A 17,548-nucleotide genomic window follows, 5' to 3' on the forward strand; every position below is an offset into this window, starting at 1 on the left:
AAGCACAAATCAATAGATCTCTTGATACCAAGGGATTCCAGATACATAGGGGCAGCGCAGAAAAAAAAACGAATTTAGAAGATCAGTCATAATGCGGAATGCTGAAGCAGGCTCATAGAGCCACAGGGCCTAATCCTGCTCCTATTTCTTAAATACTGGGTTAGTGGATGTTTTGTTATTTGATCTGCTGGCAAGCTACTTCAGACCTCTTGAGTTCCTTAGATCAGTGGCAGTTTCCTCCCCAATGTCCTCTGTGACCATCAATCACTCGGCTGAATTTATACAGACATCCTAGGACTCTCCCATCTCCTTCCTTTGAGCTTCACTGGCAGAACTCCACACTCTTGTGTAATGTCAGCTACAAAATACAAGCCATGGGAAGAATTGCCGGGCTTTGACACTTACTGATGCAATGTTCCCCAAATACGGGATTCCCAGTGTATCCTGGAGCACATCTGTAACAGGTATTGTAAACAAGTTAGAAACAGTTCTTCAGACAGAATGCAAAGCTATCTAGATGTCAACTTTACTGAGCCCACAGAAAAGTGTTAATGAAGGTGAGATTTTATTCTGGAAATGATAAACAGATCACGGCATGATTTATTCTATTTAAAGATCTGTATCAATGAAAAGGCCTCAGTAGCCAAGACAGGACAATCTCTGACAAAGGAATCCTGGGCAGTGACACAAGTTTCCACAGTTAAATACAGTGACTGTGGAAAATGCTGAGTCCTTGGACAGAAAGGTAAAGGAGTGACATTATTATCGAAAGCTCACCTGACCAAAATGACCTATGAAAGGTTTTCCAGTGCTATTGGTGTGCATAAATTGTGTTCCAACTATTCCTAGTACACCAAATGCACCGTGCGAAACAAGGAATTTTGTCCAGTTCCAGAAGGCCTAAATAGAGTTGGAGTGGAGAGGATGTTTTCCATAGTGGGGGAGTCTAGGACCAGAGGGCACAGCCTCAGAATAGAGGGATGTCTATTTATGACAGGGATGAGAAGGAATATCTTTAGCCAGAGGCTGATGATCTCATTGCTGCCAGAGGCCAGGTAATTGAATATACCTAAAGCAGAGGCTAATAAGTTCTTGGTAGGTCAGGGCATCAAAGGTTATGGGGAGAAGACAGGAGAATGGGGTTGAGAAGGATAATAAATCAGCACGATGGAAATGGTGGAGCAGACACTATTGGGGCCTACTCTGTTCCTATGTCTTATTGTCTGAACAACTATTGCAGGATGCAGGTCTGATGGCAAAGCTTTAGTTACAACTGGATTCTACAGGAGCTGGGAATGTCCTCTCCCGGATATTAGAATGCAACTTCATGGAGGGATCAGGTAAAACCTGAAAGGTAGAAAGGGAAAAGAAGCACTAACCATGCGAGATGTATTCATCCGGGCATAAGGATGAAGTGGGAGATAAAAACAGAATCATCAGGAAGGTTCAGAAGAAAACCAGATACAACAGATGGGATTAAATGGAACATCCTTCAAGGAACTGACACCAACACCATGGACCATGCTGACCCTTCGGGGCTCCCTGAACCACAATATATCAGCTTTAGCGGGGAGAATGTTCCCTCAATATCATTATTGTAGGCTTGGGTTGATGCTCCGATGTTTAGCTGCTCTCTTGCAGTTTATGGCCCTTAGACACAAATCTCTTATCTGTTTATGGTCATTATTTAATCATTACCAACAGCATAACTAGCAATTAGCCCTAAAGTACCATTAACATGCAATTTAGTTGGAATGATTTTGGAAAATAACAAGCAAGGAACAAACAACAATACTTCCTCAAAACTCAATGATAATTAATCAGCTCCAGTTTCATCATAATAACACACGAGGGTTTTTAAAGATTATCGGTTATTGATTTCACACAGCGGTAAAGGAGAAAGCAGTCATCTTATTCAGTCACCAACATAACACGTAGAGAACACAAGGTAGGAAATATGACAAGCAGAAGAGGTGAGCACAGCAATACCAGCACCAGCACCCACCAGCACTGACACTGGCACCAGCTACCAGCATCAGCACCCACTGGCACTGGCACCAGCTACCAGCATCAGCACCCACTGGCACTGGCACCAGCTACCAGCATCAGCAGCAAAAGGGCAGGGGAATCAAGGCAGCAAATCAGAAAGGTGCAATGAATTGGATTGATCAGGGAACGAGATTGGCAAACAAATTTACTGTTCTGATGATGAATACTCGTCACACAATAAAACTTGTGGGAAATCGTTAACATTTGACAAAGAACCACCTAGACATAAAGCAATCTGCAAATTAAACCATTGCTCAGTCAACACAAAGCAAATCAGTGCAATGTCAATGAAGATTCCCGACAGGTGTATCACAGTGGGCACTGAGACCAGGTGCCTTGCACATTAACACCTGCCACAGTAAACCTTCCCCTGCAGATCCCTCCTCGAGACTGACTTTGCCCCTCAAGCACGAACAGCTGATCACTATTACACAATTATGCAAAGTAGAACTAAAGCACAAATTTCAACCACCATGTTTTACCATGAGACAATTTAGTCTTTTTCTCTCATTTCTATTGAACTCCACAATACTAAGCAACTGCTCACCAGTGTATCACAAATGTCTAACTTCTGCTAGAAATTCAAATCCAAAACAAGATTCAAATGCAGAGAGATCCAAATCCAGGACATGCAAATTACAGCTCAACTATTGAAGAAGTCCCTGTCCTCTATCCTGTCCGAGGAATGCCAGTCTACAGCACAATGTGCTGCTACTCCCTATTAATCCCTCTCATTTTGAGTTTCTCCTCTACAAGTTTTTGGTGGGACTTCCTTTGCACTATTTAACATCTGTAGGGCTCCCCCACTTTGACTTGTTAAATTTAACTTGTTATGAGTATCTTTACTTAAATATATCTGTACTTATTGTTTTGTTGCCATCTCATTTATGGGCTGGTAATAATGGATTAAAATATTGTATTAAAAATTAGCTTTAATTCAATATAAAAAAGTTGTGTAGGGTCATAGTGGGTTAAGTGGTTATCAATTGTGGGTCTTGTAATAATCCACTCAACCATTAAGTTTGGCTCATTGGTGCCACGATGAGTTACTACAGGGAGGCACTATGGTAGTGTTGTGGCTAGCACAACATTATTACAGTTTGGGGTGTTTGAGTTTGGAGTTCAATGTCAGCATCCTCTTTAAGGCGTCTCTGTACCTCTTCCCTGGGTTTTCCCCGGGTCCTCCAGTTTCCTCTTTGCAAAGATGTGCTGGGAGGTTAATTGGTCATTGTAAATTGTCCCATGATTAGTTGAGGGTTGAATTGGGGATTTCGGAGGTCGCTGGAGGGTGCAGCTCAAAGGGCCAGAAGGGCCTATTCCGCGAAGTATCTGTAAATAAATGAATGATTGGCTAACTGACTCACTGACTGACTATGGTTTCAAGTAACCAAAGCCAGAAATTAAATGTCGTACGGAGGGAGTGATGCACTGCTGGAATTGATGTATAAGCGCTTTTTACACAGCACAGCAACTCTTGCAGAGTCCAGAGCAAGATTTAATCTTTTCGTTGTTACCTGTGCCTAGGCCCTGATGAGCATTGTGTCAATCATCTGAGCAACAGCACCAGCCCACATAACAGCGGCCTTACTTCAGAATTCATTCGTTCCTGTCATGCGCTTGGCTTGGTTTTAAAAGGTCAGCTTTGCTATTCAATTGCATTTTTTTTAAGTGATTCAACTCCCAGGGAACTATTCAGATATCCTAAATTGTGGGACCTGTCTCATAACTGTAATAAATGTATAAAGTCATGATCAGGAGCAACTTATGCTGGGCACATTATCAAATAATAACTATATGAAGAAAACAGAGTACAGGGCTAGATGAAAACAGCTTTGTATCACACTACATTCAATCTCAGTTCACTAGGACCAGAGAGAAGCATTTCTAGTACCAGACAGATCCTAATGATACAAGGATGCCCCAAAACTGTGGCATTAGCCCTAAATGCAGAAACAATATTAATGTTTTTTTCAGTGCCAGAGTTCCCAGCTAACCTGAATGCCACGAGTAATTTCCAAGTAAAGCACATTTAGAGAAAATCAGTTGAACGTATGCACAGCTGCAGATCCAGGACTGTGACGACCAAAACAATGGAGACAAAAGATAAACATGCTACATAAGTCAATATAAAGGAATATATGCAACCTCTCAGTCTTTAACAACTATTCTATTCAAATATGAGCACTCAAGACACATAAAATTCATACACACATGAACACACACTCACAAAAATACACACATGTATGCACATGCTCATACCTATAATATTTCATTCACTTATAAAGCCACCTGCACCCAGAGGTAATGAGGATAGCTTGAAGTCCAGCTAGCCCAGGAAAGCAACTCTTCCGAGGAGTGTGGAAAGGATGGCAGAAACAAAACTACCAGTGCAGCAGCCACGCTAAATATCATAGACTCTTACCTTGAAGTCAGGGGCTTACCCTCTGCACCTGTATAGCCAACCAGAACAATTCTTGCACCGAAGGACAAGGAATAGGACTGAAGCCACAAACACTTTATTACATTAACTGTGGTAAACATCCTTGCTTTTTAATGAAGTACAGTGTTAGAAGCACACATGCTACAATTATGAAGATAATAATATACTTTAGCAACCTTTTTCTGCATTTCATGCAAAATAATGATATGGTATTTTATATAACAAGGCAGATTAACAAATTATTGATCACGACTAGACTTTCCTGCTGATGTTCACTTTCCATCACTTGGTGATCAATCGCATCAATAAGAGCTTTAAACTTACCATTTATAAGGCACAACCAGAAACTCTCTCCGAATCACCTTTTCCCTGTGCTTAGACAATCAGTAGCCAAAAAGGCTTCTTTGATTTTGAGGCAATGTCTCTGGATGTGTGCTGCAGAGTTGAAGCCTGGATCTGGAACCTCCCACACAGATCCAGGATTTCACAGTCCAATAGACTAGAGAAAATCAACAAGGTGCAGGCAGCAGCTGACCGGTCTACTTTCCAACTGCTCTAAGTGCCTTGATCATATAACCCGTCCGCAGCTCACAGGTATGACAGGAGCCCTAGGGTGAGGCAATGGCTGAGTAGGGGAGGGGTATCAGTTCTGGACTACTTCAGTCACAAGCTGAACAACTTTTTTCACAGCCACCTGCACTGAGTAGAACTACAAAATAACAGCAATCATTTAAAACTTTGTACAGAGAAAAATTGCTCTTCAACACAATCTATTGCTGTTATTCTCCTTAACACACAGGCACAGAATGTAAGAATTATTGATAGTGCCCTATTTAAATGGCTTCAAAAGAAAAAAAAAGTTATTTAACTTCTTTAAGAGTGGTAATCATTCTTGTAAGGTTAATGTTACAGTCTATACTGAAGGACTAAGTGTAGATGAAGACTACACCACTCTCAAATTGATAACCATTGGACTGTCTGACCCTCCAGTCTGTCTCTCACTGATCCACTGGGATTATTTAATATCCTATAATCTCACAAATAAAAGACTGATAGGCTGATGAATAGCCCTTTGACACCGACAGCATTGCCTGCACAGCTTAACAGAGTGATTACCTATCAGCCCAGTGTAGGGGCTGCACAGTGACACAACTGGTCGACAACTCCAGCACTGTTGATTTGCACATTCTCTGTCAGTTTCCTGTCACGTTGCAAAGATGATGGGGGTAGTAGAATAATGGGCCATTGGTGAGTAGTTGAGTAGTAGAATGTGTGGGGGAAGTGGAGGAGTTCATGGGAATGTGGAGACAACAAAAATAAGGGATTGATGTAACTGGGTGCCTTTTTGGCCAAAGAACTTGCTTCAAGTTTTTTGTTTATTTCATACACATTTCAAAGCAATAAAATCAAATTGGACCCTGTTCAGAAAAATATATTTTGCAATAGTATGTCTCAATCATGTGGGTTTGGGAGGATCAGATGACCTTTGACTCATGGTTACCAATCAGATTTCACTTGACTTGGTAACTTTGTCTTTATTAACAGGGTTCACGGGAAAGCACTGATGAGCCGCTATGCAAATGAGACTCTGATTTTCCTCAGCCTGTAAATCCTGGGCTATGGTATGCTCTCATAGCGAGAAGGTACAAAACACTGGGCAGAAGCATTCAGGCTGGAACAAGCACACCCAAACTCTGTCGATTGAAATCATGAAGGCAGGTGGCTGAGGCCCCATTTGACTGGCAGCCTGGAGTCTGTACAGTCATTCACAACCCAGTGGGCATTATGTCACTAAGACTGGTTAACACGAGCAATGAGATATGTGCTCATTGGAAAGATATGGCCAGGAACCTTGTGACATCCTACAAGTCTCTGTGGATGCAGCAGCCCAGAGGGGAAATTTGGACACATGCGGAGAGAGCCGGTCATTTCACTGAGCTCCATTCTCAGCTTGGAGCCCACCTACAATGGAACACAGCTTTAAGGCATTGCTCCAACAGAAGAGGACCACTAAGCTATATGATGACTCAGTGAAGCTGAGTCTGAGCAACTCTCATAGTAGTCCAACTGGCAATATATAGTAACTGCCAAGTTAAAACCATGTAAATGTCCCAACAATCACAAATTTAAAAAGATGCTGAATAAATCAGGTTGTGGAAATGGCAATTTATTTCATTAGGAATTTTATTGACAAGGAAATGTTATAGAAAAGCACATGTCAATGTAAACACAATGTAGAAACATTACTTCAATAGTAGTCCCAAATTCGATGTGCTCTAAACTTACAATTACTCCTTTAAGTTTTGAAATAATTATCTAGAGTACACAATACCTGAAAAGAAACAAAAACATTAAGCACCAAAAACAGAGAAACTCAGCAAATCAAGCTGCATCTATGGAGGAGAACAAACTGAGGCCATTCATCCAGATGTAAAAGGTAGAAAAAGAAGGTAAGGGGAGGAATGCAAGCTGGCAGGTGATAGGTGAGACCAGGTGAGGGGGGATGGGTGAAATAAGAGACTGGGAAGAGATAGGTAGAAGAGGTAAGAAGGTGAAGAAGGCGGAATCCAATAGGTCAGTGGATCATGGAATAAAGGGAAGGAAAAGGGGAAACAGAGGAAAGTGACACCCATTTGGGATGGGATGAGAGGGTATCTGGAAATGAGAAACAGAAAAAGAGAGGAAGGAGGGAGAGAGAGGGGAGAAATTAGCAGGTTAAAGAAATTGATGTTCATGTCATCAGATTGGAGGCTACCCAGTTGGAATATGAGGTGTTGCTCCCGAGTTTGGCCCCATCATGGCAGTAGGGGAGGCCATGGGCAGACATGTTGGAATGGGAATGGGTAATCAAACTGAAAATGGGTAGCCACTGGGAGGTCCTGACTTTAGTGGAGAAAGTGATTGGTATGAACCCCCCCCACCCCACCACCAGCTTATACTTCTTCCCTCTCCCCCCCCCACCAGCTTATACTTCTTCCCTCTCCCCCCCGCCACCAGCTTATACTTCTTCCCTCCCCCCCCCCCCTTCTTATTCTGGTTTCTGCTCCCTTCCTTTCTATCTTTGATTTAGGGTCTTTGCCCAAAACATTGCCTGTATTGTCCTTCCACGGATACTGCCTGACTTGCTGAATTCCTCCAACATTCTGTGTGTTGCTCAAGTTTACCAGCATCTGCAGAATCTCTTGTGCTTACAAAAAACAGAATAGAAGTTAAGCTGGTTTCTGTCTGTCAAAGTGATTGCTGTTTGCTGCTTGTCCGACTGTTTGAGTTTGGAACTGGCCAGATCATTAACGTACTCATACAACCCCTGCCCTTTGCAGCCTATGCCATTAGTTACTTCTATTGTTAAGAACATGAAAGGGCCCAAAAACAGACAGGAATTCATCTTTTACTTCGTCTATTAAATTTCAAATTTGATCTCCGTTTGCAACTTATTTTGTCTGCATCCTTCATCTATTGGCTCTGCCTGGTACCTATTGAAATATCACATCACATTGACAGCTTTGGTTCAATTAGCCAACATTTCATCTTGTTCATCTGCTTCACCAGTGTGTGCCTGCACTGAGCCCACCTACTGGGACACCTGAGATAGGATTCTATCCACTTTCTAAAATACAGGCCATCAACTTCCCTTTGCTAGGTTTAACAGGCTTTTGCCATCACTTGTTAATACCCTATTCAACACTTTCCTTTCCTTAACAAGGGGAAAAAAGCTTGTGATTAAAACTTGGCATAGCTATTTACATAGCTAAGTGGTAAGATTGTGGGCAGATGCTCTTTTCCATGTGTGCACATGGAGTTCCTTACTCCAAATAATTCTTTGAGCAAACATAAAGCAGGAATGAAAAAAAATCAAAAATGGTGCTCAAAAAAGTACAAGATCAAGGAATTGAAGAGACACAAAAGAGAACTGTAAGACTGAGCAATGTTCAACCAACAAGGAACACAGCTACACAGAACCGATGTTTGGACGATGATCTAGGTGCCAAGCCAGCCAGATTGCAAAGCGCAGTGTGTTGGGGCCCTGGGCGGCGACAGGCCGTTCAGCTCGCTGATCAGCAGGGCATACTCAGTTCTACACTGAACTAAGGGTCTGTGGTCGGACTCTCTTTGTGGACTTCGGTTCAGAACACTATTTGCGTGAGTTGTTTTTGATATCTCTTTGCACACTGGGTGTTAGGCAGTCTTTTTTTAAAATGCATTCTTTTGGGTGGCTTTGTTCTGCGGCTGCCTGTAAGGTGACGAATCTCAAGGTTATATGATGTTAAAGGCATCCGTTAGTCTTCAATCTCCAGGGCGCAGGCCTGGGCAAGGTTGTATGGAAGACCAGCAGTTGCCCATGCTGCAAGTCTCCCCTCTTCACGACACCAATGTTGTCCAAGGGAAGGGCATTAGGACCCATACAGCTTGGCACCAGTGTCGTCACAGAGCAATGTGTGATTAAGTGCCTTGCTCAAGGACACAACATGTTGCCTCAGCTGGGGCTCGAACTCACGACCTTCAGGTCGCTAGTCCAATGCCTTAACCACTTGGCCACGTGCCCACATGATGTATACATTGATAATAAATGTATCTTGATCTTTGAACTTCAAAAACTAAAGAGAGGGCATATAATTTAGGGAAAAAAAGTGCGAAGGTAGAAGATTGGGAAGCTTTTAAAAACCAACCGAAGGCAACTAAAAAGCCATAAAGAGAAGATGACGAATCTCAAGTTTGTATAATGCATACACACTTAGATAATAAATGTACTTTGTACTTTTGAACTCTGAAAAAGATGGCTTGGCTATGTCCCATCAGCTAAATGTAGAACATATCAATTGATTTTCAGTTAATTAGTTGATAGGAGGACTAAGCCATGAAATAACATCCTTCATATCCTGTTCATTCAACATGTAGCTCCAGTTTCACTGGAGCCACCTGATCAAGATTTTATCACATTCTTGATCCAGTCATGACCTGCAGGGCTGAAGGCCATAATATAGGCTGAAGTCCTACCTGCATCTGACAGAATATTTGATTGCATCGTGGTACACAACAGTCCAAGAAAAAGTCATCCATGAGGCTTATCAGGAATCCCTTTCTGTGGCTACAGTTGTACATGATACATAGGAAGATGCTGATGTTTGCTGAAATCATTGCAGGCAATTATGTTTGGCTTCCTAAGCAATGAGTATCTCTTCATTGTCACTAATATTATGGTGCTCGCTTGCACTCCTAGCTCTTCCAATATAGATGCTGCCCTTCTGAACCTGTGGTAGTTGAGAACTTTATTTGATACTGGCCAGTAAAAACATGTTACAGTGTGAAATAGTGTCTTTGCAGTAGAAGGGAAAGTGAGGATATCACTATAATCCAACCTTCAATTCCACTATCATCATTACGTACCCAAGAAATAACATGGGGTCACCAGAAACAAGAGTTGAATTGGATTAACCGCATCAATGCTGATAGAACAATGATAAGGCAGAGACTGATTTGTCTGAACAAGTGGCTCTTGAAACCCTTTTCACATTCGACAAGATTCAAATCAGTATTGAGTTGGACTATCCATCATTCACCTTAATAGAGAAACTCAGGAAGCTCACTCAGTATTACTCAAGATGTACAGCCACCTGCTGCTTCACAGGGATCACCCTCTCTCACCGGTACATGGTGGCCAGTGTACTCAATCAGGCCCTTTGACAGTCACAGCAATGACAAAACTTTTCAGAGAGGCAAGGAGAAGAGGGCTGGTAGGGGAAGGATAACTTCCTGCATTTCCTAAGACAAATAAGACTCCCATAGTGAGAATCCAAGTAGGCACTAAGCATTATGAACTGCAAATGAATGGAAGGTGAGGTTCTGTGCACACCCCTTTAAACTGCCCCTGAAGTCCAAGGGCAACAGTTTGGAATGGAATTAAATGAAGATTATGAAAAACCATTTCATTAAATGAGATAGAAGATGATTTTGTTTGCTGCCAAATGGCAAACAGCCTTAATTTCCTGAATGCACGTATCACTCAGGGATCATTGACCGAGCTCTTCTTCCAAGTTACAGTAGGTACAGAGCTTCTCATAGCCTTGTTGCACAGTCAAACGAAGGAGCAGAATACCAGAGGTCAGGTGCAATAACAAGGCAGTATTTGACCATCATGGAAGAAGCATACTTGTAGACTTGTAGTAATCAAAGGGAATGGGGGTGGGAGTGGGAAACCTCCAAAGGCTGGAATTAGGCCAAGCACAAAGGGAATTTGATATAGTTCTTGGAGTTCAGTTATCTCAGATGCAGGAAAGTGCTGCCTGTGTCCAATGTTCAACAGTCTTCAACGTCCTTTCCTCTAATAGGAAATGTAAACTGGGGTGCACACTCACCATATATCATCCAATTCCATTCTCAAGTCTTCATATCAAGTCATCACTGAGGGAGTACATTCAATGGACCGTAATCAGACAAAGCATTGCCTCACCACACTTTCTCAATGGCAACTGGAACAGGTGTTAGCAAGTGGTCTGTTCAAAAATGGACTGGTAAAGGATATAAGCCAACAACGTGATACCAAGGCATGGTCATCACTCATTGTCAATGAAGTTCACTTTCTCAACAGCCAGACAAGTTGACAAAGGTTGGGAAAGTTGCACTTATCAGCTGTCCTTTCTCAATACGAATATATGATTGGGAAAATCAGAAAATCTTTGAAGAATTGCAACAAGTAATTAAAACTTCATGAAACTTCTTTGTATCACTGGAGCTAAGTAATAGTTACACTTGTCTGCTAGTTTCAGCAAGAAGTTCTTGAACAAGTGAATATAGTTTCAAGATAAGAAGACAGGTTTAGTCAGGTGAAGGCAAAATAATGATCCAAAGTTACCAGAGAATAAAAAGCAACGAATGCTGGGATAAAAATGGAACTTGCTGATTATCTGATGATGTTAGACTCAATACCAAGCCTGGAATGTTGTGTCTGGTTGGGAGGTGACACATTGTTCTTTGAGATTACACTGAGTTTTATTGGAACAAGAAGCCTGAAGCTGACCTGTGATGCTGAGAACCTCAGAAGTATATTTTACTTTGTTAACGAAGATGTCATTGGTGTTTCTCAGACGTTTCCCATTTTCCATGGATTTCCACCAAGGCTAATAGTCCTCTTAGCTGTGTTTCCACTATTTCTGCATCTCTGTTATCATCTCCTCAACTCAAAGCCAGAGGATGTATAGGGTTCCTCACCTTCCTCACTACCAATCTCCACATCCAGTGGATCATGCTTTATTGTTTCTGCCATCTGTAATGAGATTTTACCATAGGTCATATCCCCCACTCCACTTTCCTGTCAGCTCAAAGGGACCCACCAACCACTTCCTTTCTTGCGGCACATTCCCACACTTCCATAAGATATAGGAGCAGAAGTAGGCTATTTGGCCCATCGAGTCTGCTCTGCCATTCAATCATGGGCTGATCCAATTCTTCCAGTCATCCCCACTCTCCTGCCTTCTCCCCGTACCCTTTGATGCCTTGGTTAATCAAGAACCTATCTATTCTGCCTTAAATGCACCCAATGACTTGGCCTGAACAGCCACTCGTGGCAACAAATTCCACAGATTTACCACCCTCTGACTAAAGCAATTTCTCCGCATCCCTTTTCTAAATGGAAGTCCTTCAATCCTGAAGTCGTGCCCACTTGTCCTAGCCTCCCCTACCATGGGAAATAACTTTGCCATATCTAATCTGTTCAGGCCTTTTAACATTCAGAATGTTTCAATGAGATCCCCTTTCATTCTCCTGAACTCCAGGGAATACACCCCAATAGCCTCCAGACGTTTTTCATACGGTAACCGGAGATGCAGCATCTGCCTTTTAACCTTGTCCCTTCCTAATACCAAGGATGCAACCAATCTTACTAGGTGAAGCTTGTACTTGTACAAGCATTTCACTTGTACTTCCAATTCAGTGTATCACTTTCAGTGTTGACAATGTGGTTTACAGTTCAATGGAGAAATCAGATGCACATAGGGTAGCTGTCTTACATAACACCTTTGTAAGAATGAATGTGGGCTTTCAGCTGCTTGTAGCTTTATTTCTAAATCTAAATCCCACTCTGTCTTTGGCCTCCTGCACAGTTCCAGTAAAGCCTGAGGGTAAACTCAAGGACCTCTCTAAGCCAGGGGTTCCCAAACATTTTTATGCCACAGACCCCTACCATTAACTCAGGGGGTCTATGGAACCCAGGTTGGGAATCCCTGCTCGAGGCATATCTCAGCCCTGAGACCTCAATTCATCAACTTCAGGTAACCACCCTTTCCTGTTTATTTCCAAAATGGCCAGCTTTTGACTCTCCTGATCAATGGATATCTCCAGCATTCTCTTCTCTTTCAGCAACAGCTGTTCTGCATTTGTCAAGTCCAGAAAGTCATTTTTGTTTTGGTTTCTCTAAATTCCTTAATTCATTTGTCTCGATTTCAGCCGCGAATAACTAGGTGGCGTCTATCAAAGACACTGCCTTTATTTATTCATCTTTCCCAATCTGCAATTAAAACAAATTTATTTTCACACTTCTCCAGTTCTGATGAAATTCCATTTCTCTCTTCATAGATGTTATTTGACTTGCTGAATATCACCAATATTTTCTATTTTTAAAAAAAAAATGAGTTTTCAAATATCTGCAACATTTTGCTCTTGAGGTCAAAATTAAGCCTTGGTGCGTTCAGACCAATGTGGCCTGAGAGTCTCTGTATTTGCACACATTGTATCCATGAGCACAGAGATGTGCCTAATTGACCACTATAATTTCAGATTGTTAACTCTACTAATAATCAAAGGAACAAATCTACAAATGATGAAATAAGATTTCACATTTAGTTTATAACCCTCCAACAGGAAAACTGAAACACTCAAGTAAAATGGGATGTAATGTTCATTCCCTTGGATGCACTGATCATTTCTTTGAATTGAAAACAGACATTTGTTGAAGTCAATAAATTATTACTCCAGACAAGTTTCTGTAGATATTCCAACAGGACAAATAGAAAGGAACCAAGTGCATTGCTTGTATTTGAGGTAGATACCTGCACTGACTGACTGAGAAGAGCTACATTTTAGTTACATAAACTACATCACAAAGCATCTTCAAAACTTTTGACAATTACTTTGCATGACGTTTCACACAGACAAGCAAAAATGGACTCAGCTTATTCCCAGTAACTGTACCATACAGTGAGGAAAAATGATGTTGTTAATCACACAAGTTGGAAGATTCATTTCAAGCATTTTTCACAAAGGTGGTTACACAAAAAGCCAGCACAGAGGCACCTCAGTCTGGGATAATTTTTATTGGTATGGCAAGGCGACCAAGAGAAATATAGAGGGGCACATTCTTAACCTTTCTGTTCGTGTTGGAATAGCGTCCATATCCACCTTTCAGCAGCTGCAGGATGTCCAGCGCAGCTGCTTTTTTAGTCTTTTTCTTTCTGGTTCCTGTGGTTTTGTTTCTTGTGGGGCTATCATTGACACATATATTTTCCTGTGGCCCAACTACTGGTTGGCTCTCGGACCTCTTCAGTGACCACACAGTTGCCGAGATCTCAGTGACGTCCTTCGGCTGGGATCTCCCTTCGGCTGAGATTTTCTTGGCAGGCACTGCTGTTGGGGGGTGTCTCTTGCTTGCCAATGTAGGCTGTTCTATAACAGGGGACAATGTGGATACATCAGATCTAAGGAATGCCTTTCTCTTCCTGTGCATTGATGCACCTGTTGATGGGTCCTTGATCTTATGCTTTTCAGGTGCCTCAATATTACCTGTTGATGCACTAGAATGACGATGTTGTTTAGCTGTTGTGTTGCCACGTTTTGTTTCATCTTTGGGGTGTGCTGTTATTTTTTTGCCTGGTTTTACTTTAACATGGGACTGTCCGGGTAAACGTCCGCGAGGTTTTGTTTTACCTGTATTAGAGCCGGGCTTTGTTACCCCTCTACCCTTAGCTGGGACCTCTGTGTGATTTACAGTTTCTAAATCTCCAGCTTTCGCTTTCTCCTTTGATCCCCGTGGAAATGTTTTCATTGGTTTTTTCAGCACAGCTGTCGGGGTTAGTTGAGTACTCAATGTACTTGGTGCAATGGTGAAACCAGTCATATTTGCATGCAATGTTGATGAGACTCGGTCAAGTGTGAGTGCAGGGTTCTCTGTTCGGGGAACTTCCTTACCAACAGTTCTACCTTTACCAGGCAGAGGTTTATTTTTAGCTCCAAGCTTCCTGCTCACTTGGGTTTTGCTCGTGGACTGCATAGGGGAAGCTGTTGTTATGACCTCTGTTTGTACACTTGGCATGAGATCAACACGATTAGTTTGTTTCTTGTGAAAGCGAAACTGTTTGCCTTTTCTGCGTTCAGTTGCACTTACAGAGGGAGCTTTAACAGAAGGCGTTGTGGAAACAACGCTTAACGTTTTGTTGTAGCTCCCATGAGATGCTGGCTTTAATTTCAAAATTGTTTTGGAAAGTGCCTTCTGGTGCTGTGGAGATATACTTATAGGAGAGCTGGTGGCAATCTTAGAGAAATCAGGTTGATCACTGTTGGTGCGAAATGCCCTCTTTTTCTTCAGCTCAGAAACCTCCTCTGCCAAAGCTGCAAATCCATCAATCAGAATTTCCAGTCGTACTTGCAATGCAGTCAACTTGTCGTCCACTTCTGTGTACTTCCACGTGAGGTCAGATATCAGCTTGTCTTTGGAAGGTGCTGCCAACATCTGGGTGAGGTTTCTCAGCTGATGGCTCAGATCATCTTGTCTTTTTTGTAAGTGTTTGAAGCTGTCTTTCAGATCCAAGCCAGTGTTTTCTAACATTACCAATCTTCTATTGAAGCCAATGACAGAAGTTTTCATTAAATGCCTGAAGTTAGAGGCTCGCTGTGACAAAGTAGTCCTTTGAGTTGCTTTTTTTCGCTTGGTGTCACTGACATTGGAAGTGTTTCCCACATTTGTAACATTCCCAGCTGTGTTTCTGACTGTTGAAGATACATCTGGCTTACCGTTAACTTGGAGACCAGCTGGTTCTGTCGTATTGCCAGTTACTCCGGACCCACCTCTGGTAATCTTCTGGCAGTCATCTGGAATCACCTTCTTGGACTCCAGTATCACTGGCTGAATCCAGACTTTGCAGAACTCTGTCAGATTTCTTTTTAAAGGATCAAAGGTCTTGGTCAGCAAACAAAGACATCTTTTCTTGCTTTAAAGAAATATCTAACATGGAATTTGACAACTTGGCCACTGTCTGGCAGCCAACTGGTTAGACAAAAAGGGTTTCATTTTAAGCAGATCTCTGTGTTGCTTTGATGGAGCACAAAGACTGGGTGGTGAAACTCTATGGCTTACAACAAGACATATTTCAGCCAGGTAGTTTTCTGGATACAAACTTGTGCATAAAAGCTTTATGCAACATCTAGCATTGTCTGCAAGCTCTGACAGAGTAACCAACATGGAAGCCCCATGTTAGTGCACAGGTTTGTTAGCAACAGAAGCAGAGGCAGGAAGAGGTTGATTAGGCAGTGATTAAAGCAAAGATCCAGAACCAGTCTGTACATAAAGGCCAATGGTCTTAATATATTAGACCTTCATACCAATTGCCACCAAAGTTAAAGCAAACGCCTAACCCAAATTAAGCAGTAATTTGCTACTGCCTTCAGTTGAAAAGCAAACGTGGATCACGGTCACAGAAGGAAGCACTTTTAAGAATGTAGACAGAGATAATTGAAAATATAATTCACTGATGAAACAAATAGAATCTCAACAATACATGGCACCTGGAATCATACTTCCTTTCCATTACAACTGCAAAATTGTGTTCAACAGTACTTATTGCTCAGCACAGTTACAAGGGTGTGACTTTTTAACTAAAAAGCTAGACTTACAATGAAATGATTCTCAACAGAACACCAGATTTTGCAAAGGATTCTACACAGTACCCTCACAACACTGGATGTTTATAACCAATGGCTTCAAAACAGAATCCATTTTCTTAGATGTACTAAATGATGCTCAAAGCAGTAAACTTCAGCCATGGAGTGCCTGCAGTCTATGATGAGGGCGACTACCACAAACAAGTCAGTCTCCAACTGTAACCATGGCTCCCCTGAGGCAGCACAAATGGAAAAGCAATTTCAATTGTGTAATGAAAATCTGGTCGAGGTTAAACAAATATCTTCAGCACTTCAGGGCATTACTAAGATGATAGAACAGTATATTACAAAGAGTAGATTTTTTTATGTCTTAGTAAATTTCATTGAAGACTTTTACATTAATTTCGGTTAGTGTCACTGTCTCTGCTTATCAGAAGAAAAAACTGAGCAGTTTAAAGAGTAATTCATTGTTCTTCAAAAGGTATTAAATATTGTAGTGACAGAAAAGTCTAATGTTGGATTAGGGTGTAGACTTCTTATTTTCCTTGTAATTTAACTTTCCCATGTTTGCTTTTTTTTGGCAGGCTGCAATCATCGCGAGAAGTCATACATTGGTGAGGTAGCGCCAGGTTTACGAAGAGCTTGAGGCCTTTTGGAAATTTTCACCGGGCTGCAATTATAATGATCTCTTAGGCACTCTGGCAGGGGCCAATAAAAAGAAGTGAGGTGTAAATAATGTAGACAGTGTTAGAGTGGCCAGGCTTTGGGTCATCAGGCTTGGGTAAGAACAGACACAGGCTTCAGAAGTTAGAGGCATAAAAAGTGTAGGGAGGATGGTAGTAAGGGAAGTGGAATGCTACTCCTATGAGATGTGGGGTACCTGACAGTCTCCCAGATGACTACGTTTGCATCCAACTGCAGTTCCTGACTAACAAGGTCAAGGGTCTGGAGCTGGAGCTGGATGTATTCAGGATCATCGGGGAGGTTGAAAACCTCAAATGAGACTTTTACTGAGATGGTCACATCCAGAGGGCAGACTTCAGATAGTAGCTGAGTGGTCACCAGGAGTAGCAAGGCCAGTAAGCAGTCAGTGCAGGGTTCCCCTCAGCAACGAGTATACCCCTTTGGATACTGCTGGGGGAGGGAGGATGGCCTATCAAGGCACTGAAGCAGTAACTGGGACAATGACACTGT

At 42.0% G+C, this 17,548-nt stretch overlaps 1 protein-coding gene across 4 annotated transcripts in view; it reads right to left on the bottom strand.

Annotated features, from left to right (window-relative positions):
* Nucleotides 1-17,548, bottom strand: part of hspg2 (heparan sulfate proteoglycan 2) — a 546,546-nt gene that overhangs the window by 251,670 nt on the left and 277,328 nt on the right. For all 4 annotated transcript variants that reach the window (XM_063033469.1, XM_063033470.1, XM_063033468.1 and 1 more), the window contains exon 30: nucleotides 406-455. In XM_063033469.1, the coding sequence (XP_062889539.1) occupies nucleotides 406-455 (50 nt within the window). The remainder of the gene's footprint in view (nucleotides 1-405; nucleotides 456-17,548) is intronic.

The sequence above is a fragment of the Mobula hypostoma genome, chromosome 25 (assembly GCF_963921235.1).
Source record: "Mobula hypostoma chromosome 25, sMobHyp1.1, whole genome shotgun sequence".
Classification (NCBI taxonomy): Eukaryota; Metazoa; Chordata; class Chondrichthyes; order Myliobatiformes; family Myliobatidae; genus Mobula; species Mobula hypostoma.